The following is a 25,692-nucleotide window of genomic DNA, read 5'->3' as shown; positions in this document are numbered from 1 at the left end:
TGCATACCTCCCTATCCTTATCACATTGCTTAAAGGAACGGTAACTCAAAAAAATTAAAGTGTTTTAAAGGAATGACAATATAATGTTGCCTGCCCTGGTAAAACTGGTGTTTGCTTCAGAAACACTACTATAGTTTATATAAACAAGCTGCTGTGTAGCTATGGGGGCAGCCATTCAAGCACAAGATACAGAGTAGAAAACAGAGAAATGCTGAGGTGTATACTACAGAGCTTATCTGTCATCTGCTGTGTATCTTGTTCCTTTCTCCTTTTTAAGGAGTGGATGGCTGCCCCCATGGCTACACAGCAGCTTGGTTATATAAACAATAGTAGAGTTTCTGAAGCCAATATGCCAGTTGTATGCCATTTGTAAAAGCACCCTGTCCGCCCTATTATTATATTTACAGCTAGCTCTTCTCAGGATTCACTACCTACGTTACTATATATGTACATATTCACCTTTCACTTTTAGCAATAAAGTGGCACTAAACATTTCCAAGAAATTTACCAGCACGATTTGTAAGCAGTGTGTGAGTGTAATTAGTCACGGCTGCCTGTTCATAGCTCTGGGCCAACACTGCTTGACTTTAACTTTCAGCTTGTTTTTATTTCTACCTCTTTTTCAAGGGCTTCAGCCACAAAATGAGCACAGCCAGAGTATGTAATACAGTGAGTACACAAATATCACCCCTCTAAGACATTGCCCTTATAAAAAAACACACAAAAAACACGTACTAGTAAAAGAGCCTCCAAGTGGCTCAAATAGGTCTCTTCGCCAGCCAGGATTGCAGAAAGCACCCACTTCCTCATTTCCAGGCCTTTCTCCAGGTCCAGCTCAGTCTATGAGAAAAAAGAATATTCCATTTAGATGCTTCCCTTAAAGGTGGTGGCTCCTTCTCCTTTGAATTAACTTTTAGTATGTTATAGAATGGCCAGTTCTAACAACTTTTTAATTGGTCTTATTTTTTTAGTTTAGTTTTTTAAGTATTTGACTTTTTCTTTTGACTCTTTACAGCTTTCAAAATGGGGGGTCACTAACCCCATCTAAAAACAAATGCTCTGTAAGGCTACAGATTTATGGTTATTGCTATTTTTTATTACTCTGCTTTCTATTCAGGCCCTCTCCTATTCATATTCCTGTCTCTTGTTCAAATCATCACATGATTGCTAAGGTAAATTGGACCCTAGCAACCAGATTGCTGAAAAGGCAAACCGAAGAGCTGCAGAATAAAAAAACTAACAAAAAACAGAAATAATAAAAAGGAAAACCAGTTTGCAAATTGTCTCAGAATAGGACTCTCTATATCTTTGTAAAAGTTAATTAAAAGGTGAATAAAAGTGACTAAATCATCATTCACCTAAAGAAAAACTATACCACCAAAATGAATACTTCAGCAATAGATAGTTTATATCAAAAAAATCTTCCCAAACTGGTATACATATTTAAGTAAATATTGCCCTTTTACATCTCTTGCCTTCAACCACCATTTTGTGATGGTCTGTGTGCTGCCTCAGAGAACACCTGACCAGAAAAACTGCAAAACTAAAAAAATTCTGTTAAATTCTGTTAATTGGCTCATATGACCTAACATTTATGATTTGTTTGTGTGCACCTTGAATACTAGGATTCCAGGGGGCGGCCCGTATTTTTTTAAATGGCAGTTTTCAATTTATGATTACCCAATGGCACATACTACTAAAAAAGTATATTATTATGAAAATGGTTTATTTACATGAAGCAGGGTTTTTCACTGTTTTATGCAATATATTGTTATAGAGACCTACATTGTTTGGGAGGTATAGTTTTCCTTTAAATTAGGTGTTAACAACTCAGCTTGCTGAAACTGTTTAAGAGATATTATCATCAGAAAAAATAATTAGCTGAACTTGAAATACTTGTGTAATATTATGTTTGGCAGTTGTAGCAATAAATTGTTTACTGCAGATTATTTGGCCATTCCTATTACCATTCTGGGAATAAATGTCCTGTCTTTATGGCAGGAATTCCTAAAACATGGAGCACCTGTATCACAATCGTCCAGAAGTGCCAGCAGAGGTGCACGATCAAGGGTTATAATACAAAAAAAACTAAGGAACAGCACTCCTTATATATGGGAGACCTTTGACCTAAAAGATCTCTGAGCAATTCTGAGCATAACCTAGGGCTGCCACCTTTGACCTCGGCCTCAAAGGTGACAGGTCGGTGATATTGGTCTCATGACCTTCAGCTGTTAGTAGAATGCTGCAAGTCACAATCTGATTAAAGTGATCCTGTCATCGGAAAACATGTTTTTTTCAAAACGCATCAGTTAATAGTGCTACTCCAGCAGACTTCTGCACTGAAATCCATTTCTCAAAAGAACAAACAGACTTTTTTTATTCAATTTTGAAATCTTACATGGGGCTAGACATTTTGTCAATTTCCCAGCTGCAACTGGTCATGTGACTTGTGCCTGCACTTTAGGAGAGAAATGCTTTCTGGCAGGCTGCTGTTTTTCCTTCTGAATGTAACTGAATGCGTCTCAGTGAGACATGGGATTTTACTATTGAGTGTTGTTCTTAGATCTACCAGGCAGCTGTTATCTTGTGTTAGGGAGCTGCTATCTGGTTACCTTCCCATTGTTCTTTTGTTTGGTTGCTGGGGGGGGGGAAGGGAGGGGTTTATATCACTCCAACTTGCAGCAAAGCAGTAAAGAGTGATTGAAGTTTATCAGAGCACAAGTCACATGACTTGGGGCAGCTGGGAAATTGACAATGTCATATAATATGTTTGCTCTTTTAAGAAATGGATTTCAGTGCAGAATTCTGCTGGAGCAGCACTATTAACTGATCCATTTTGAAAAAATTTTTTTTTCCCATGACAGTATCCCTTTAAGGCTGTTGGACTGCAGGTCACGGTTACCTCTGAGTAACAGTCACCTATGAATGGTGTTAGGCTAACTAAAACACTGCTCCAAATGCAAATAGTAAAATGCAAGCTCATCACACTTTCAATGGGGAGGAAAGAAAAAGTGGAAGCTTATATGCAGGATTCCATTCATCTAATTTTTAATTGTGATCTTGCTGCAGCCAACATATGTAGGAAAATGCTTATGTGGACACACCCAATTACTATATTAAGTTGCATATTATACATTAATATATGAAAAATAAATATCTGTGTAGTGTTAAGGCTAATCTCTCTACAGATGCGCACAATTCTACTTTGGAAGTCCGTCTGCTTTGGCTGAATTATAACACTCACACACCCTAAACTGGGAAGGCATAAAGGGTGTAATCTCTGGCACAGACCTAACAAAGACAACCAGGTGCCTAGAGATTAGCCTATTATTTCTCAGGAAGGGATAGTAACATGGACAGAATATTTGACCACAGATTTCATTGAAGCAGTGAGTAATGTTTTTATCGGTTTAGTAATTTCGTTCTGTACCATTTCTCCAACGTCTACCTGTCCTTCAATCCCCCATGTGCACATACACAAACACTAATGATTGATTCTGCATTTCTACTCACTGATTTACTTGACTCCAGAGACCCAGAGGAGAGGGTGTCTCTACTTCCACGGCTCTTGGCACTCAGCTGAGGTGAGGAGGAAGGTGATTCATCTATAAACGGCATCAAGTCATGCTGAGAACGCTGCTCATCAGTACCCCCAGGTAATGCCCTGTATGGAGACGCATCTAAAAAAAGAGGAGCCAGACACCAAAACTGAAACCTCTAGTGAGACACATCCCCATAAACAATTTATACAGTTTTACATATGGATGCACACAGTCCACTATTTGGGACTCAGCCAACTCCCCAAATCGTTCATGAATGATTTGGTTTGGTATTCGCGAATACCAAACCAAATCTGAACCCTAATTTGCATATGCAAATTGCCATATGCAAATTAGGGCCAGGAAACGTCCTTGTTTTGTGATGAATAGTCATGTGGTTTCCCTTCCCGCCCCTAATTTAAAAATTCAAATTAGGATTCAGATTTGGCCAAATCCTGCTGAAAAATGTCGAATCCTGGCCGAATCCCAAACCAAAAAGCATATTAAAATTAAATTTTCTATTACATTTTGAAGCAGTGTCAGATGCATAAAAATATAGTATTTTGTAGTGAAAATAGAATAAATAGCAATAAAGCAATGTCTGTTCTTAGGTGAGCTTAAAGGGGTTGTTCACCTTCCAAACACTTTTTCCAGTTCAGTTGTTTTCAGATTGTTCCCCAGAAATAAAGACTTTTTTAAATGACTTTCCATTATATAATTTTTAAGTTGAATGTTCCTGTCTCTAGTGTTTGAGTCTGGAAGTTCAGTAATTCAGGGGCAGATTCTAGACGGTTCCAATTTTGCAACCTTAAAGGTATACTGTCATGGAAAAACATGTTTTTTCCAAAACACATCAGTTAATAGTGCGGCTTCAGCAGAATTCTGCAACTGAAATCCATTTCTCAAAAGAGCAAACAGATTTTTTTTATATTCGATTTTGAACTCTGACATGGGGCTAGACATTTTGTCAGTTTCCCAGCTGCCCCAGTTATGTGACTTGTGCCTGCACTTTAGGATGGAATTACTTTCTGGCAGGCTGTTATTTCTCCTACTAAATGTAACTGAATCAGTCTCAGTGGGACTTGGCTTTTACTATTAAGTGCTGTTCTAAGATCTTCCAGGGAGCTATCTTGTGTTAAGGTGGCCATACACGGGCCGATAAAAGCTGCCGACAGACCGAGTCGGCAGCTTATTGGCCCGTGTATGGGGCCCTCCGACGGGCTTCCCCCGATCGATATCTGGCCAAAAGTTGGCCAGATGTCGATCGGACAGGACTAAAAATCCAGTCGGATCACGGCCGCATCTATTCGTTGATGCAGTCCCGCGATCCGACCGCCCGTTACCCATCGTTAGGATCCGATTGTTGGGCCCTAGGGCCCACGATCGGATTAGCCCGGTCGCCAAACGAGCGGATTTCTCCGTGTATGGCCACCTTTAGGGAGCGGTTGTCTCATTACCTTCCCATTGTTCTGTTGTTAGGCTGCTGGGGGGGGGAGGGAGGGGATGAGATCACTTCAACTTGCAGTACAGCAGTAAAGAGTGATTGAAGTTTATCAGAGCACAAGTCACATGACTGGAGGCAGCTGGGAAATTGACAATGTCTAGCCCCATGTCAGATTTCAAAATTGAATATAAAAAAATCTGTTTGCTCTTTTTAAAAATGGATTTCCGTGCAGAATTCTGCTGGAGCAGCACTATTAACTGATGTGTTTTTAAAAAGACATGTACAGTATCCCTTTAAACCGATAACATTTCTCAGAAGCTTCTCTAGTATTGAAACTATTGTACCAATTCTAACCGCTGCCTGTAATGAAACCCAGGGATTCTGCTCAGCAGGGACAAAGATAAGAAATGTTACAACTAAATGTATCAATTTAAAACAGTTTACAGCAGGGGTATCCAAACTTTCTGCAACGAGGGCCAGATTTGGTGAGGTGAAAATGTGTGGGGGCCGACCATTCAGACTGACATCCATTCCGAGGTAGCTAGCTAATGATCAGGATCATTCACTCCTAAATTTGGATGCTTTCACAGCGTTTAGGAAGTGGAGTCTGTTTGGACTTACTCTCCACATCCCATTTAAACTGTGAAAATGTGTAGCCGTAATATTTGGGCACATTAGTCATTAGTAAAATGATCTGCCAATTGATCTATACTGCTGCCTGTGTGCTGAAGGTGTTAGTAATAGACATGTACTGAAACGTAGTGATGCGCCGCTCTCGCATACTTTTTAAGTTTACTGCATTGGCACGTCAGTACATCTATTGACACCTTCAGCCCTAAAGAAGTATGGGAGAGCGACGCGTTACTACGTGTCTATTGCTAACACCTTCAGCACACAGGCAGCAGTATAGTGGCAGATCATTTCACTAATATGCCCAAATATTACTACGCGATTCCTGATTGCACTGTGCCGGAGGGCCACATTATTATTAATTTCATAACAGAGGCTGCGGGCCAGTGTAAATTTGAAAAAGGACACAATTGGCCCCCGGGCCGCACTTTGGATATGCCTGGTTTACAGGGTGCACGACCACCCTCCCAGAGCTGCTTTAGAAGGTGAAAAATGACACTTTACACTTCAATATTAGAAAAACTGTGACATATAGAAAATAGAAAGTAATTGGAAAATGTAGTTATTTCTGGTGATCTATCGGAAAAGAACTAGTTGTTTGAAGGTGAACAACCCCTTTAAACCTGCCTATCAAAAGAAGGTTTAGCAATCAAAAAAATAAAGGTGTGTAGAGTCCTATAAGACTCGAGAAGGCTCAATTGGTGCGTTTTGTAGTTTGGTTCTCAAGGAAAAAACATGAATAATATGACAGACGATGAAAAGCTTAAGCATGGAGAAAAAACTGCTGCTGACAGATAGACAATGCTGCTGGTCTACTTTCATTCCTGCCTGGAGGGGGGAACCATGCAAATTGTGTTGGGTAAGGAACAGGGCAAAATTCTGTCAGTCAATGACTATCCTTTTCAGGTTTTTTCATTTTGTTACATAAGGAAGCCGGCACATTAGGAAATAAATATTATGGAAAACAGGGAACTCCCACACATAACTCCAAAACACCGACACCAACTTCAGCATAGTTGTGCATATTTATGTCGATATGGGCTGAAACGTCAATATGAAATAAGACACACACAATAGTAAATGTTTAAGCTCAATAATAATATCAATAAGCACAATAACATCCCGTTACAGCTTTATAATAAACATAAATGAAAAGAATAGAGAGAATGTATTTCCAGCCTTCTGCTCTTTTTGTGCAGTATACTGCTCAGATCATGGAAACATTAGAATGTCTGAGAGGGGCAACAAGATAATTGGCACAGTCAACCACTGCAGAGAGAAACCAAACCTACAATGGTCATATAGTCATGTATTGACATTCACTCTCTGAAGATGAAGCCCTGATGGTTTCCATTGATCACATTTTATTTACTCCATCATTTGAATTTTACAACCTCTGCAATGTATAGAGCAGTTTTTCCAGTCTGGTAGGTAATGTAGTGAGGCTAGAAAATAGGAGGGGGTTGGGAACACAGATAAGAGTAGGTACATAGAAACTGCTACAGATATAAGTTGATAAATGAATGTTTAGAGACAGGTTTCTATCTTTGGGTTAGGGAGAGTGAAATTCAGGAATACTGCCAGATAGGTGAGGGGGAAACGACAGCAAATAATCATATTCGCTTCCTGCTACGACTCATCTGCACTTAACAAAAATGTTCCACAATCCCCAGACAGGAAGCATTAGGAGTAGACCAGGAAATTACACATTTTATGGAAACATGGATGCCTGTGCCAACACGGAGTACCCTCGCCAGTGTGTCATAAAGCAGCTGAAACAGATATATATTATATATATATATATCTTATCAATACAATGGACCATCACAGATTACAATAACTAAGGGTGAACACACACAGTAGCAGCTACTTGTCATGGCTACAGGGCATTTTGTAGCCACAAAAGTAGCGGCTACTAGTACCACAAAATACCCTGCAATAGACAATACTGAGAATTGGCTAAAACACACGTAGTAATATCTTAAAGGGATTCTGTCATGATTTTTATGATGTAGTTTTTTATGTCTAAATTACACTGTTTACACTGCAAATAATTCACTCTACAATATAAAATGTCATTCCTGAACCAACAAATGTCTTTTTTCAGTTGTAATATTAGTGTGTAGGCAGCCATCTCAGGTCATTTTGTGTGGTCATGTGCTTTCAGAAAGAGCCAGCACTACAGGATGGAACTGCTTTCTTGCAGTAACTGAATGTACTGCAGTGGGACCTGGATTTTTACTGTTGAGTGCTGTTCTTATATCTACCAGACAGCTGTTATCCTGTGTTAGGAGCTGCTATCTGGTTACCTTCCCATTGTTCTGTTGTTCGGCTGCTGGGGGAGGGGGGTGATATCACTCCAACTTGCAGTACAGCAGTAAAGAGTGACTGAAGTTTATCAGAGCACAAGTCACATGATTGGGGGCAGCTGGGAAACTGAAAATATGTCTAGCGCCATATCCGATTTCAAAATTAAATATAAAAAATCAGTTTTTTTGAGAAACAGATTTCAGTGCAGAAGTCTGCTGGGGCAGCATTATTAACTGATAAAAGTTTGCTAAAACCTTTAAGCAGTGCCAACATTTGCAGGAATTGAGCCAAAATATGTAATTTCTTAGCATCCTATATCAAAAAAATTCTTGCCAGTGTTTGTCAAGCAATTAATCATACTAAAGAACACACGCCAATAAAGCTAAGTCTGTCATGCCACAAATTCCCTTTCAGAAACAGCAAAGAGAGGGACATGCAGAAGAAAAAACAGCAGATAGCTGGTTTAGCTTTTCCTCAAGGGTTATTGATAATACTAAAAATACAGCAGTGCAAGGTTTATGCTAGAGAGTAGCAGGCATGAGGGACACTTGCTTCAGTTCCAGAGCAGCTGGGATCTGTTGCTGTATCAGTTTGCAAACATGCTGTTAGCACGCTGGGGATTAAACCCGAGTAACCAATTAGAGAGCTTAAACAGGTGCAACACAATGTGCTGTGGAACCTTCTGTGTGAGCACCTGTCTCATGTCAGTCAGCTGGACAGCCTCTGTTCATACAGGCATCTGCAACAACCTGCCCCATAGAGACAACATCTCTGCCACTCCAGCTCTCAGCTCACTATTCTGTGCATGGTCACATACTGGGCTCTGTCCCAAGAACACAGAACAGCTCTTAGGAATGATTACGCTCAACATGATCAAATCATGGCTAAGGACTATTAGGATTCTGCCACATGGGGCTCTTCCGCAGCCTATGTATAAATGTAGGCCAAGAAACAGCCCTTCTTATTTGCAGCCTTATTTGTCTGCACCTAGAACCACTGAGTCAGCCTGGTTGCAGGCACATGGACCGATGCAGTGACTCTGGGTGCAGACACACAAGTAAGCTGATGCCGGCAGACCGGCTTACCGGTATTCACGTCATTCGATTATCAGACCCATGCGCCATTAGCCTTACACATGGGTGTTTTCACACATTTAAAAATGCTTGCAGATGCATTCATTTGCATTCAAATCAGCATCCCAAATGTGTGTCAACGCACAAAAAAACTGCTGTGTTAGGATTAACCCTATGCTACTCTTTAGTAACCGTAACAAACTATATTATTACCACGGTGTGCCACATGGGAAGATTTTTTCCCGCAATATCACGAAAATTCACTCCATTGCCAATAATCGTTATCGTTGTCTGTATGCCCAACATATTGCTAAATATACCAAAGCTTCCCCTGGAGGAAACTTCAGGCGATTTAGCAATAAGTTATTTCAATTATTGGCAATGGAGAGGCATTTTCGGGGAGATTAATCTTCCCATGTACAATAGCCCTAAAAAGCTCCATGCACAGTTCTATAATTTGTTTTCATTGCTGCTGTCATGCAGGTGACCTCCTTTGTTGTGTTTGTACACAAAGATCAATACTCTATTGTGTGCAAATGCACTTACAGAGCAGCTCTGTTGTCTCATCTCTCTGATGCCTTGCACATGCTAGTCACACCTCCTGTCTATATAAACAAAATAGTGCTTGTTAGTGTTAAGCACATATTAAATAAGGAATGCCAGGATCACCACTGATCTTAAACTCATAGACTCCTCAAATTCTAAATAGTGATGCAGCCCTTGTCTAGACTGAATTTTGAAACCTACATAATAGATATCTGGATAATGTTCTACCAGATTTCTAAGGAAAAGACCCCAAACATGGGTATATACGTTTCTGGCATGGTCTGAACGGGCCCAATCAGCAGCTAAAATCTGCCCATGTATGGTCAGCTTTACACAGGTTACACCTTTATTTTTGTTTTCTGAATCTGATCCTCTTGCTACTAAGTTTTCACATAAACTAGAGACTCCCTCTATATTATACAAACCAAAGACTCCTGAGTACCAGTGTCCAGTGGCAGCAGCTGGATTTCTGCAAGGGGAAGTGCAAGAACCTAGTCTTTAATTATTCCTATATATTTTCAGTCTGATTGAACTAATGGAGAACAGGTGATTAATAGTACTGTATTAACTCTAGGTAAACTGTAGCAAAATGATAATACACGGCATATCAGTGCAAAAAAGGCTTGGCCATTAGCAGAGCTGGAGTTGCTCAAAGCCTGATAAGGTTGAGTGGACACAAAGGGATTAGGTTGTAAATATCTTGCAATGGTGAAGAACGTCATATGACCTCTCTTTCACTCTCTGGCTCCATTATCTCTTACTGATGTATATGTCACATGGCATCTCCCTCTTCCCAAGTCACACAGCCATCAAGCGCATTCTGTGCTTTTGCCAACAACTATTTAATGCTACTTGAAGCCTAGAATCTGGAAATATACTGGAAATATAACAGAGGCGAGACTCTGAAACATTTGGTATTGCAGAGCTGACACTCTAAGATGACATTAGTAAATAAAGAAAGAAAATAAGAAAGAAATGCCTACAATAAACAGGCAGTCAAGAGAACAGGAAGGTCTCAGTAATATTGGGATTAGCAGGTGTCCATGCCATGACTATTGTTCATAACCAGCAGAACTGGCCACTTAATATGAAGCAGGGACAGATGGTCTGTACAAGATGGACTAGATAACAGCTGCCCTCCTCCTTTCCCCCAACACCATTTTCTGGAAATGTCCTAGTGCTGGAATAGAATAAGGGGAGGGGGAGGGTAACGCTGCATAACTCAGAAGGGGTCTGAATCAGCCTTTAATCTGCCTTGAAATGATAACAATTACGGATGATTTTATGGCAACTTTACTATGTACAGAGGACAAAGAAATATCCTTCAATATTGACAGAACGGACTTGCTGTATTTGCTTGGATTAGTAGCTCATGCCTTCTAGTGAGCAAAAAGAGGGGTTAAAGGGAGCGGTTACAAGCAGAACAAGAAGGGAAGGCTTCAGCTAATAGAGCAATATGAGCATTTCTATGAGAGTGCTTGAAACAACTAGGTCAGCAGTTTATGCATTGGGAAACATGAGAACGTATATATATGGATTAACGTTCTCCTGAGAAATGTCAAAGAGGCCTCAGCTTCAGACTGAAAGTGATGACAGAAAAATCCTCCATAATTGGAAGAAAGGAAATGAACTGATAATAATTACGAAGAACAGAGACAGCCTTGATATTAAAATCAGAATGCTTTAAATGCAGAGATTAAGAATATGGTTCCTTTTCCATTTTAGTCTTTTACTGCCTCAAGCCACCTCTATCTCCATAATGAAGCTATTAACATTGTTGGAAAGTAACCCAACCCATATAGAACATCCTGTGTTCGGTACAGCATAAAAGTACTATAACAGGGAATGTAGAAACCGGGTTGGATTGGGCTAGCGGGATATTCTGGTAAAAACGAGGCCCTGCAGACGCAGATCCAATTCACACCTGCCCTCTGCTGTAGCTCCCACACTGCCCTCCCTCCCCCGATCACAGCAAAAGTAAGTATAAGGTGTGCGGGCAGGTTGGAAGGGGCTGCTAGTGGGTGAGTGAATGGGTGATAGCAGCCCCGGAAGAAATCACACATCCCAGTCCGACCCTGGGCAAAAAATAACTATACACTGTGGGTATTTATAATGTTATTTGCAACCAGTGCAACTGAAGGGTGCAATGACCCTCATAATGAGACAAACAGCCCTTACCTTCAGAGGGCCCCAAGAGTTAGTCTGCCACAAAATCATTAGTCACCTATGAGTCCAGTTGAGTCCAGTTGAATCATAGGCTACCTGACAACATTGCCCCTATAAAGAAAGGATCACAGAAGAAGTGGGAACCCCAGCTAATTCCTTATGAACAACCATTGCCGTTTAGTATTGGGGTCGGGTCAGACTAGAGAAGTACACTCCCGGTCTTGGAACTAGAGGCGCACACAGAAGTAGCACACATAGTATGGGTTGGCGCAGGTCCTACAATGGCAAAATTTTGCAGATTAGGGTCGGGTGCCAGTTAAGGTTTTGCAGGTTATGGTCAGGTGCTGGTTAAGTTTTTCCTGTCCAGCACATCACTAGCTGAAACGTCATGAGACATCACATCATGAGAACCAAGCTTTGCAATTCTTGCATTGCAACAAACAAAAGAGAATAAAGTATGGAATTAGAATTGCTTTGGTCTAAAGCCAAACATTACTTTTTGCATGCCTAGTTGTCTATACAGGAACCCATACACAATAAACTACATGAAAAAGACCAAGGCTGCCCAAATTTAAGCAAAAGGGACCTTATGAGTTCCAAACGAAGTTTAATCTTCTTGACTAATAAAAAGTGAGATGACCAATAAAACAAAGCCACTTGTTTATCCATCATTAAAAAGTAACTAAACCCTGGAGGCAACTGTTGGTGCTAATTTTGTGTACACTGTGCACTATACCTTAGCAGAAGTAAAGTGTCTAGCTCCTAATTAATCATCAACATATTCTACAGTGCAGTACAATAAATAGGTGCATATAGAAAACATACAGATTGCAAACAAAAATACTCAGCAGAGCTTAATTTTTTCCCTTTATATATTTTTTATGGCATTCCATGATATTATGTAGACCCGGTTTGGAATACCACAGATCCTTTTAAGCTATTGTAGGCATACAACATAGGGAAATTGTCCCACTGCTAATCAGGGGAGATACTGGAGCTGAAATGTTGTTGAATAGGGTGCAACTCCCTGACAAAATATATGCCCAAAAGTTTGTTTGTGTGTGCATGGTTGGAAGTAGAGATATGTTAATTTGCTAGATATAAATGCCCTTTTGAGTGGAGTATGACCAGTACTGGAGTAGATTTAAGAAGTTACAAAAGAAAACAAAAGTGTCATGATATGAATCATGGGTCACTAACATAACATGACTATAAATGATTTTATAGAGTATTAAAGTAATGGGTTTAATACACTATGTGCCAAAAACAGCAGCCTGTGCATTAGACAAAAGTTCCTAGCTCCATGTGCTCTACCAACTTCAAGCATTAGGTTCCTCCCTTGCATATCCTCACCTCCATCTCCATGGCAACCTTGATCCCTTCCCAAAGACTCAGCGCAACTGGGCCATATCTGGCCACTCCTACGAACTCCAACAATTGAGGCCTCTGCGATCCTTAGCTGGCACTGCCGAGCAGGAGCCTGAGGAGTGGGTGGGCTGGCACTGCCAGGTGAAGGAGGGGAGCGGCTCCAGATGCCTCTGGGTGACACCCTGCCAGAGGGGCCAGATGACAGCTCCTCTTCACTTGAAGTCAGATTCTCATTGGAGCTGCAGTCTGGAGTGTACCCGCCCCCTAGGTCCTCAAAACTCCTTGGAGAAAAGGAGCGACGGGGCCAGGCTTCACCCCAGTTTCCCCCAGTGTTGGGTAAGGCATTATCCCGCAGGAAGCGTGAATTTAGTTCAGGATCTTCGTATTCGCCATCCCATCCACAGCTGCTGTCAGAGGAACGGCCTCGCACCCCACGGGGATCAGCAACCTGTGGCCCCCTAAGTCCTGGGCTACCTTCAGGGTGGGAGGATGCTCTCCTCAGCCTGTCAGATCGTTGCTCGGGGTCTTCTCTCTCTGTCAGGCTTAAAAGGCGACGGGGTCCTCGGTTGACATCCCCAGTGGACAAGTCAGGGGCACCAACTGGTGGTTCCCTTCGGCCAGGGCCCTTGATGTTGTTTTCAGGACTCCTATCCTCTCTTCCTATGCTCTTGCCCCTTTCCTCTCCTCCTATGATCTTGCCCCTTTCCTCTCCTCCTATGATCTTGACCCTTTCCTCTGCAAAGGGATCTCGTTCTACAGTCTGCTGATGGCGATCCTCAAAACCCCACCGTTGCCGGTCGTAGCCCCGCCTCTCCTTAGCAAGAAGGGTCTGCAGGTAGATCATGCGGAACCGCTCCCGGTTAAGTTCCCTCTCCAGCCGGCGGACAGAGGCTCGGCACCTCTCCAACTCCTGCTCCATGTCCCGTACTGTGCGCAACTCCATGCGAGGCGGCTCCGCGTCCGGGAACTGCGCCCGCCACGCCTCCGCGAAGCCCGCCAGCATCCTGTTTGTTGGCCCCAGGACCAAAGAGGGGCCTTAGAAGAGAGACAGCTCAGCATGGGAAGTCCAGCATGATCCCACTGACATATAAATGCGCTCTGTCTGTGTCTATGCAAAGTGAACGGAGACTGCTCCTTAGCTGGGAGAGGAACCAGAGAGTCCGTGTAGGATAGTGTACTCCCAACAACACTCCTCAGCTCTGGGGCGCTCTCTCCCACAACATGTCCTTCTCAGTCATCCGGAAACGGGGTCTTTCTAGTGCTGTTCAATGAGTGGGGTCATTCTATGTGTTCCCCTATTCAGCGCTCTCCTCTCTATGTGTTCATGTCCGATACTGTCATTAGAGAGAGTCTCCCTGCAACTGGATAGGAGGTTAGAGCCGCTTCCCTTAATGCTCTTTATTCAGGGGCCCTCGGATTCAAGAGACGTGTCTGTGGCAGAACCTCAGATAGTAACTGGGTCTCTCTCTGTTCCTTCTCGGCCTCTCTATTGTGTGTCATTCCGAGTGTGAGTGAGTGCTGGGGGTGGATGCGCCGAGGCTCCTCCCCCCGTGTCATAAAGCGTGTGAGGAGCTGCGGGTGCCACTACTAGTGTGTCGGACAGCGGGGCTGCTGTGTCCAGCCCTCCAGATGTTGCTAAACTACAACTACCAGAATTCCGTCGGGGGTTGGTGTAGTTTCAGACAAGCTGGGTCCGCCGCAGGTTACACGTTCCTAATGAATCCATGCCACGCTTTAGTGTTTCAAAATAATATGCATATTTATTCACACGTCCCTCACTTTGCACATTGAATTCAATTAATGAGAGATGCCAGTTACTGGAATTGCCTGTACCAATTGTGGGTACTGCGCATGCTCATGGTTAAGTTGGGTCAGTGATTGTGGCCAAACTGCGCATGCTCAGTGCTGGAAGGCTGATGGTGACGATTAGCAGGAGTTGTGAATGAATGGTGCGCATGCTCAGTACTGGGAGGGTGACTTCATGCTGGCATTCATTCATTGACATAATATGGTATATCATTATCTTTTATTTCTATAGCGCTGACACATTTACACATCACTTTACAGAAATGATCCATCATTCACATCAGCCCCTGCCCTAGAGGAGCTTACAATCTAAGGAATAGTTGCCAGCTATCTATAATTCTTTGACATTTACAGTTTTAACTCCTTTGTCCTTGATATTTGATAAAGAGGTGTTTTTTTGGTATGTCCTGTTCCCAGCAATTTTGCAATTGGTTTGTATTATTTATTTTTTTATACATTTTTATTTATTTGGGAGCACTGACTCAGCAGCCAAAAGCCATTGCTCTGTAAGGCTACAATTTTATTGTTTTTATTAATTTTTTCTTACTTTTCATTCTAGTCCCTCTGCTATTCATACTTTGGCATCTTGTTCAAACCAGCGCCTGGTTTCCAGGGTGAATCAGCATACAGATTATATTTAAAGCCAAATGAGTGGATGAGATCTCCCAAAGGGAACCTGGTGCAATAACATAAAAAATAGAAAACAGTGCTAATTAGTGACCTTATTCAGTGCTTGTATTGAGTATTGACCAACGAGCACTGCAAGGGCGCACACTCCCAGCACCCATGCCATGGGCAAATACATCTCATCAGTGCAATTGTAACATCCTCACATGTGACTACATTGCATTAGTATTTGTGGAATGTTCCTTCAGGCAGATATCCTGCACTTTGGCCTGTGTGTGGCCTGCTGAATAATAACACAGCTGAATCAGTATTGAGGGGCAATGGGACTTCAAATATGACACAAATTTGAGTGAACGATTTACAGCATAGTTGAACTGCTTTACTGAAGTGTCCTCCATATCCTTCTTAGCACTAGCCAACCACTCCCAGTTGGCTACTTTCTCAGGCTATGTTGCACTTTTTAGTGCAGGATACTAACGTCCATGTGGTCTGCAGTAATTATCATACTGCAGACCACGCAATCGCAGGGGGGGGCATGGGGGGAATTGAATCATCTTCAGGCCTGCTTTATGGTCCCCCTTTCCTTGCCTCTTCGTCACTTTAAATTCCGCAGCCACAGCAAACAAACAAGGGTGCAAGCTGCGCCCCCAAGGATTTTTTGCAGGGGGTCTAGTGGGTGAGAAGTTGAGAATTAGGCTAAACTGACAAGGGCCTGCAGTTCATATTTTCCTGTGTGAGGGCAAAGCTGTGATATGCTACCCACATCCTACTATGCTGCTGGACAGGGACACACCACCCACCAGAAGAATTCCCAGTGGGCCCCGCTGCCACATTTTTGTCACCAGGTTGTGGCAGTGGTTGCTTGGAGGAGGTTTTGGTGGTGGCTGGGGGAAAGTGGGGTTAGTGTGGAAACTGAGCTGAACAACCCCTAGGGTCAAGTGTCTAGTGGGCCTCAGGTACCCCAAGTAAGAACAATAAATAATACTGCTCAGCCTAAACAGTAACTAAAAAAACGAACCCCAAGCTGTCAGCCAGTGAAATCGACAGTGCAGTCACTTCATAGTAGAAAATACAGGGTAAAGAAGTTGCTCGCCAAGACGAGTCAGTGGCCGGGTGAATTGCCCCGGACCCATAGCTTAAAGATGGGAGAAAACTTCAATTTAGACACAAAGCAGGTCTGGACTGTGACTCAAAATAGGCCCTGGCATTTCAAATACACAGAGGCCCAACCAGTCCCCCACCAGTCCACTCCACAGTGACTGTTTATGGCATCTTACAGCTAGGGTTGCCACCTTTTCTGGAAACAAATACCGGCCTTCCTATATATTTATCTTTTTTCCCTATTAATAACATTGGGATCAGCCATAATTTTTACTGGCCAGGACGGTAAAATACCGGCCAGGTGGCAACCCTACTTACAGCAGCCACTCTGGCATTTGCCAAAACTCACAGATTACCAGTCCCGGCCTGCTCCAAAGGAACCACCTCAGCTAGGCTTTGTTACTTTTAACCATGTGGAATAAAGCTTTGTTTTATCTTCCTTTGAAGTTCTTGCCTCTGTCTAAATTGAGGCCTCAGGTACTCCAGTCTGACACTGTTGCTGGGAGAGGGCCATTAAGATACGACCACTGCTAATTTGTAACTCAGGCTATATACAAGATATATGGAAAGTTGTTATTTTTAGGGAAGCATCAAATCCTGGGTTTGGGATTCGGCTGAATCTGGGCCTTTTTCAGCAGGAATCTGAAACCGCACCTTCAAACCACGTGACTTTGGGATTTGGTTCAGGATTCAACAAATCCTTCCTGAAAGTTGCAGGCTTCTAAAAATAGGAATTTGGTGGATGCCTAATTATTCCTTACATAGTGCCAGCATATTCCGGAATCTTAAATTCCCTGCTACATTCACTCTATGCTCAGTTTTATCAGAAAACACAATTGTAATTATAAGATAATGATCTTTTTAGAAGAAATGACAAGTAAGTGAAAGAAGTCCAGATGTTATTTTAGGCAAAGAGTGGACAAACACAAAGCTGTACGCATTTCATGCACTAAGGCAACCCTTAAACAGAAAGGGTTGGTATACAGGAAATATACCTCAAACCCACCAATCCATATAACACTTAATAACATATATAACATAACACTTAATTAACCAATAATTAACCAAATCCCTATTGTCAGGATTTGGCAGAACCCTGAATCTTTCAGGAAGGATTCAGTGAAGCTTGAACTGAACCCTAACTTGGATATGCAAAGCAAAGGGAAACAAACATTTTCCACCTTTTTTATCACATGAGCTAAAGTTGCGTGGTTTTATGGGTCCAGTTTCAGAATCAACCAAGTTGCAAAAGCAGGATTTGGTGTATCCCTAATGATAATAACAAAATTGGAACTTCCCATATATCTTGTATATAGTCTGAGTTACAAATTAGCAATGATTGTATCCTAATGGCCCTCTCCCAGCAACAGTGTTAGACTGGGGTACCTGCCGTTTCTTCTATGGTTAAATACCTCTACCTGGAGCTCTAGGTCTGGGGCATGTGCACTCAGACCCCATGTTTGAATTGGTGAGAATATATACTTTTGGCCATGCACCAGCGATATTGTTATGGATGTGTTTCAACTCACTTTCTCTAAACTAAAGATGCTGCCAGCCTCTGAGTGCATTAGGTAAGTGAGGGGGACCTCTACTGACATACAAACAAACAAAATATGTTATTGCCCAAGGGACACAACCTTTGCTAGCACATATAATTGCCAACAAGGTGCGAGTGATGATTAAAAATACGGTATATCACCAATCACAGTGGTTTCATGGAACATTTTCAGGCAGGTGTCATCTGAAACTCATTGTGGTAGAAATGTTAATAAAAGATTCATTGGATAGCAGTGATCATTTGAACATTTGCACCACAATGAGTTTCCTCTAACTCCTTCCTCAAAAAGATCCATAAACTCATTGTGAATGGGTAATAGTAATTGTATTAACTTAAGGGAATGTCTACCTCTCAGCTAAACTGAAGAAGCCACTTTGATGTGTGGAGACATGTTTGAAAGATTGGACAGCAAGTCTAGTTGCTTTTTATTTAATCATTATTGATGTTGCGTATCCTGTCCTGTATGGATGGAGACCTTCATAGAATCACTATTAAAATTTTATTTACCATATATCTTATCCCAAATAAGAATGTTAAACATGTAACAAATGGCACACTATAAAGTGTGTGTATAGACACATGTAAAAGCACACATGACTGTTTAACCGTGTAAGTACCAGTAAGCCTGCAGGGAAGATAGATACAAGGGTTACTGCTTGTACTCAACACTTACAGGGTTAGGTCTATTGCTGTGCTGAGGGGAGATTGCTATCAGTTAGAGCTGACTCAAACAGCCTGGCTGACTTTGAAGCTGTTTAGGTAACTACACATCTGATGTGTAATACATGTACAGACAATAAATACACACAGATATTAAACTGTGAGTATATTGTATTCAAATAGTTTTAATTAGATATAAACATTGATGTGGTTAAAAAAAATCAACATGATAATTCCCTTAAACAACACATATCTATTTCTTTCTTTTTTTATGTGTGCTGCACACTTCCATTGAAATAGAAAAATAACATATCTATATAAGGGGACTATCGATGAAAGCTACTTTTATCCTGCTTCCTTATCACAATAATTCTGTAAGATTTGTACATGCATGCAACACAGGCTTGCTGTGCAGCTAAAATATACTGTATATAAATATTGTAGTTTTAATAGACAATGCAGAAATGTAAATGAGCCATGTAATGCAGTCTTTGTACATTTGTACATTTAGTAATAATTGTCTAGTTAACTGGGTTCATGGCAATGAGTAGATCACTCAGTAAATTAATTAGTAATCCCATAATTATGGTTCTGTCTCTTACTTCTTCCAGCCTATTGTCTGTGTCTAGTAAGGTCAGGAAGGGCTTATGGAAGCCATATGGAAGCCACATGGTATTCCCAACATCATCCTTCCATGCTGAATCAATGAGTCAAAAACTGGGTTAGACTTACTGCCTGGAGGCCTCTCTCTGTGACTAGGGCAATGAGACAGCAGGCAAAGAACCGAAGCCACAAACATGTTGTTTACTAGTCCCAGATGCATTCTGTATGTACATAAATGATTCACTCTACCACACACCACTATATATAAATAATGTTGTGGTGAAGTCTCTAAGACTGGAAGGCCACAGGTATTTTGTATGGTATTTTGTTGTTGTAGTCAGATTGTAACCTGCATATTCTATGGGCCAAGTATAAGCCTGAAAAGCAAAGAATGAAAAGAAAAGTGAAAGGGCAACAGATGGGTACTATTAAATATTATGAAAAAAAACCCTATATTCAAATTGAAATGTACACATGCACAACATATATCATCATAATTTGTTTATATGGTGCAAGTTACTTATAACTTGTAATAATTTATAACAATGGTGGTCTTACGATAATTTCACAAGGCTAACAGAATAAAAATAGGAACTGAGGTCCCTGGAAATTAATTCACCAGTAGTAAATACATTGTGGTACCACCTGACACTGGCACCACATCACTAACCGTCACATAGGAAGAGATTGATATTTTGTCAGTTCAAAATGTTTCTTTCACCTTTCAAGAACCGTTAATTTGGCCAAGGTATACAACTTTCCACTATATCCCTCCCCCTTTCAGTTATATACTTGTTGAACTGTTTTCCTAGACAGTTCTACCCCCCTCTCTCTTCTGTATCCCTTTAAAATCTTAATAAAGAGAGAATTTACAAAAATAAATTACACCATCAAAAATCAATGTTGGATTCCTGTTACAATTTGCAAAAATCAAGCACCTCAGGATGTAAATCAAAGACAAAAACAACAAGACTTTAGTGTAGTACTGTTAAAATGTAATACATATCCACCATTTGTGCTGAAAATATTGACCAAGTGTGTTCCTACAAGGTGTAGGGGTTGTTAGCATTTCATAGAGGTGTACAGGTATAAGACCTGTTATTCAGAATGCTCAGGACCTTAGGTTTTCTAGATAAGAGGTATTTTTTGTAATTTGGATGACCATATCTTAAGTCTACTAAAAAATGATTTAAACAGGAATTAAACAAAATAGGATTGTCTTGCTTCCAAAGGAAATATTCTTTTAATAATCGGAATTTCGATTAAAATGTCTATGGGAGATGTCTCTCCCATAATTCACAGCTTTCTGGATAACGGGTTTTTTGGTAACGGATCCCATACCTGTACTTGGGTTTCCTGCCACACTCCAGAAACATACAGACCTTTTAATTGCATCTTGGTAAAACTGAACATAGTGTCTGATACTGACCTTAGATTGTGTGCTCCACTGGGACAAGGTTGCCACCTTTTCTGGAAAAAAATACCAACCTTCCTATATATATTTATCTTTTTTCCCTATTAATAACATTGGGATCAGCCATCATCTTTACCGGCCAGGTGGCAACCCTAGATAGGGACCAATGTAAATGATGTATAATTTCTGTAAAGTGCTGTGAAACATGTTTTTTAATAAAGCTGATAAGTAATAATAATAAAGGGGAAACAGCAATCCCTTTCTTCAGGAAACACTACAAGTACAGTATGGTGTCACAAGGAACCTGTTGTTGTAGTAAAGTCTAGTTACTGTTCATAGTAAAGTAGGCAGCAGGCAATGGCAAGTCTAGTTAAAAGGCTACAATTCGGGGCTGGCATCTGGCAAAGCCCAAAGTTAAAATAAAGGCCAGAGGTTCAATACCAGGCAAAACAATAAAGAAAACAGAAAAGAAACAAGGCCCTGCTAACTCATGTGGGCAGCCCTGGGTCTTATCATAGTTACAGATGGATACTGAGGGAGATGATGTATTCTAAGGTGAGGGCTATCATAATTATTACTAAAGCTGAGCCTACATGGCCTCTAGGTGGACATCCTAGAACAGCAGCAAGATCCAGAGTTCTTGACTGACAGTTCCAGATTGCAAGGACATTTTTACTCAAAGATTGTAAAACCCTATAAGCCTACCATCCTATCCTTGTATACCTGGGTTGATCACTTATTAATGGTGACCAGTGGATGTCCAGATCCCTTTAATAAAATGTCTCCTACCTTATGGTTCACAGGTGTTGTGCCTCTTTGGTCTAGTTTTATCGTATTGAAACCTTTCCGGCTCTTTCACAAAGGGACAGTCTATTTTGCTGTTATGACCTTTCCTTGTTATTTTCAGCATTGCTAACATAACCCTTTAATTGTAAAACAACCTTCATTGTTCCTCAGATACTACTGCATTCTCTAAGACACTCTGAACTGTATCAGTATATTTAATTCTTACTCATTTCTGTTCACTTTAAACTGGTTGCAGAGATGCACCCTCCATGCCACACCACATCAGTATATAGTATATAGTGTCAGCAGGGGTGCTTCGCCAATGAGGCGAGTTGAGGCTGTCGCCTCAGGCAGCAGCGCCCCACTAGGTACCAGGGGCAGCAAAAATGCTGCTCCTGGTACTTTAAGAGTGAATTTCTGGGGGGGGGGCAGCAGCAACTGCAGGCGGCCGAGGGGCCAGGATCGCCCCTGAGTGTCAGCCTGTTCAGATGGCAACCTTACATCTATTATTTTCCAAGTTCTTTGTAGTATGTATACCTTTTGGCAGATTATAGCTGCTGTCTGAGCCTGCATTATCTATAAGTGCATACCCTTTGTAGCGATAGTATACATATCATATAGTTCCAGACACCAAAACAGAGGCACAGACAATGCCCTTAAACCTAAGGGTTTACCCAAGATGAAAAATAAAACAAAATACAAAAAATAAAACCCTAAATCTTTCTGGCTCTACCTAATACACAAATGACTTCCCTGTCTATTATGGGGTGAGGGCCTATTGCCAAAGTCCCTACTAGAAACCTACCTCCTCCTACCTCCTCTTACAAGTTTATATAACTCGCACTCTCTCGGGTTTTGCAGTTCTTGGTTTATCCTAGGTTCTTACTCTGAAGGGCCCCTCTCAGACCACTTGGCTTTCTTATAGGTTCCTTGGCTTTAGGGTTACCATCTTTCAGCTTTAGAAACTCTGAGCAGAGGGAGCAGGTGGTGATTTCACAGGGTGTGTGTGTGACATGGGGGTCAGGGCTGTGACATCAGTGGGTAGGATTATGACGTTGCGATTGGCTGATAGCCATGTCAATGTAGAAGAGGCCTATCTGGTTTTACTCATTTGGAAACCAAACAGACAGTTTTGATCCATACAGACCTTCCAAAAAATGGGCAAAACCAGATTGGTGCCAACCCTACTTGGTTTCCACTCAGATTCCCTCACACACATGGACTAGTTAGCCCTGTGAACCCCCCTCTCACATTCCAAAAGAAATGTTTTCTTTAGACATCCATGGATGTGGGAGCACATTCCTTTTATCTGCAGTAGCAGCCGCATAGTGAATATCGAGGGGCTGCACAGTAATGGTGGCCATGTGATATTATATTACATATATCTTATAAAATTGTAAGCATTTAATTACAAGTATATAGTGCCTATAATTCACAGTGTTGGACTGGGGGGTTTGGGGCCCACCGTGGCTGCTATCTCAGGGCCCCTCACCCCATTCATTTAAGACCTTCATGTGCCAGCCCCCCCCAGGCACCTTTACTTTTTCCTTTGCAGCTACAATCAGAGGGGCCAGGGAGGAGAGACATTAGTCTCAGGTAAGGAGCAGGACTGGGCCACCGGCGCCCACCAGGTTTTTCCCAGTGTCCTGCTGGACCAATCCAACCCTGTTCACAGACATAAAGAAAGCAGATTGAATCTCGTTACATACTGTAGTTTTCAGCTCAGCTGTACGCAATAAAGTTCCCAGCACAATTAGAGGTAGCTCCCAAATCAGAAGAAAGTGGATTCCAGGTGGAAGCGGCTGGGATCCAAAGAAAGTAGAATAAATACATTTACATTTAGTCCAACTGTACCCAACTGTTCCACCTAAGTACACATTACAGCTAGAAGGCCTTTACATTAGCAAAAAAAAGGTCCCATCCACATCTCTCAGACTACTATATGCAAAAAACTTTCCTTAGGTTTTGGTCATACGAATGCCATGAAATGCTACCAAGCAGCTGTTTTAAATAGAATTATAGATTGGTCTCATAACAGACAAGACAAACAAAAGGTAGATTATGAACAATAAAATACCCACGCCCATATCCCCCATCTCCCTTGGGTACTGAACGCTTAGGTGCTTGATTTATAAGGATCAGCCTTAGATGATTCATACGTCTGGGATACAGTTAATAAAACATGGGATGGTATCACACTCCAGACAATTACACCAGATACCGTTTATATGTTAGTCATTCTTGCTGAAGATGCTCTGCTCATATAGGAACCTTTTTACACATTTTCTGGGACTTATTTATCCAAATAATTAAATTTTTTTAAATGACTTCCTTTTTCTCTGTAATTATAAAACAGTACCTTTTACAAATATGGAATCCATTATCTGGAAACCCGGTATCCAGAAAGCTCCAAATTACAAAAAGACCATCTCTCATATACTCCATTTTATCCAAATTTTTTTCTCTGTAATAATAAAACAGGACCTTGTACTTGATACAAACTAAGATATAATTAATCCTTATTTGATTTATGTGGCTATTCCTACCGGCTCTCTCCAATGAAATGAGCTTCTGCAGCTTTTGGTCTCTATGAAAGAGTGTACGTAGAAGTCTAGTCAGCCACTAGTATATGTTTATATATATAAATAAATGATCTATATTGAGAGACTTTTGGGATATTTTAGCTAACAACCAGGAAAACAACTGTCAATCACTGGAGAGACTTTTTCTAGCTCATATAGTGATTTGGTTCCCTTGTTGTAGCAGCCACAGTACCCAACCTCCCCCACTGCCCACTTAAATACACACAAACAAGCAAGCAGGTTCACACACAGCATCATGTGATAAGGCTGTGAGTCAGTCCCAAGAGAGAAGACTCAATAGAACAGAATCTGCACTGATCGGGCACCATAATAGGGACCTGGGTTACATACTCTTGTCCTACTTGAAGAGAAAACTGAGTGGGGCACCCCTCTGGATGCCCCCCCCCCATTTAAACCCTAAAACATCCAGTGACATCATAGCAAACACAGTATGTGTAGAACCAAGGCAGAGGAAACCATATACATATGTAAGCTCTTCAGATGCCACAGCATGCCCAGCATTAATACAGGTTACAAATATTTAGAATGAATGGCAGTACAGAAATAGAGACATTTTTAGGTATCAGATAAAGCCCTTTTGAGGTTGTTGAGCATCACCCCATCCATCTTGCTCTGCTATATTTTGCCTATTAGAATTGAAGTACAGAAAGGAAAAGTGTGTCCCATATCATTGCACCATCCCATTAATTAGTCTGAGTTCCCAACCATATAAGGTAAAACTTAACTTTTATTAAATATATCCAAATTAACACGAGAAGAAATAATAGTAAGAAATTAAAAGCAAGGTTAGGTAGGGTAGCTGTATAGACACGAAGTCATTAGCTAATGTACGATATAAGAAATCGAGATTGTGATGTGGGTTTATGCTGCACTAGCAACTGTTGCCCACCATCAATCTCGACTGCTGCCGTGCTGGCGTGCCTCTGTGCACATGAGGGAATTAATGGATGGCGTTTGGAGTTATATTGGCACATAAAAAGTAACCGCAGTGTGTACTCTATAGACTCAAGTGCCGTATATGGCAGCTTCAACCTGCGAGTCCCCGTGTCAACTGTGAGGGTACTAGCGTCCAGTCCCTTGTATCAGAGAGGAGGTGGTGAAACAATAGGAGGCAGAAGCAAACCTCCGCAAACGAGAGCACCCCTCGTACCCTCCCACACCACCCTTCCTTTAAGATCAGTCCACAGTTAGGACGCGGGTAGCCGATAGGCAGAGTGCCTTTTAAGTGAGTATCGGCGAACTTAAAGTGCCCTTCTCCAACCCTTCCGCCCTTCCTCCCTTCCACAAAGCCGCCCGTCCCAGCTTATAATCGTCCCTGCCTAACAGTTTTAAAAATAGATGCGCCTGACGCGCGTTTCGCTTGTTAAACTACAAGCTTTATCAAAGGCTTGCCTATTACATTGCAGCTCTATCACGATATGATACAAGCAGCGTTATACATATAAATGTTATACATAT

At 41.5% G+C, this 25,692-nt stretch overlaps 1 protein-coding gene across 1 annotated transcript; it reads right to left on the bottom strand.

Annotated features, from left to right (window-relative positions):
* Positions 1–586: 586 nt before the first annotated feature.
* On the bottom strand, positions 587–14,556 carry bcr.L (BCR, RhoGEF and GTPase activating protein L homeolog). The gene is given in 3 exon segments (NM_001091384.1): positions 587–840; positions 3,514–3,680; positions 13,062–14,556. Coding segments are annotated over 3 exon segments (1,341 nt in total). The 5' UTR covers positions 14,080–14,556; the 3' UTR covers positions 587–684.
* Between the last annotated feature and the right edge of the window lie 11,136 nt (positions 14,557–25,692).

This window comes from Xenopus laevis, chromosome 1L, assembly GCF_017654675.1.
Source record: "Xenopus laevis strain J_2021 chromosome 1L, Xenopus_laevis_v10.1, whole genome shotgun sequence".
Classification (NCBI taxonomy): Eukaryota; Metazoa; Chordata; class Amphibia; order Anura; family Pipidae; genus Xenopus; species Xenopus laevis.
The sequence above is the reverse complement of the archived record's forward strand: the minus strand, read 5'-3'. Positions and strand labels throughout refer to the sequence as shown.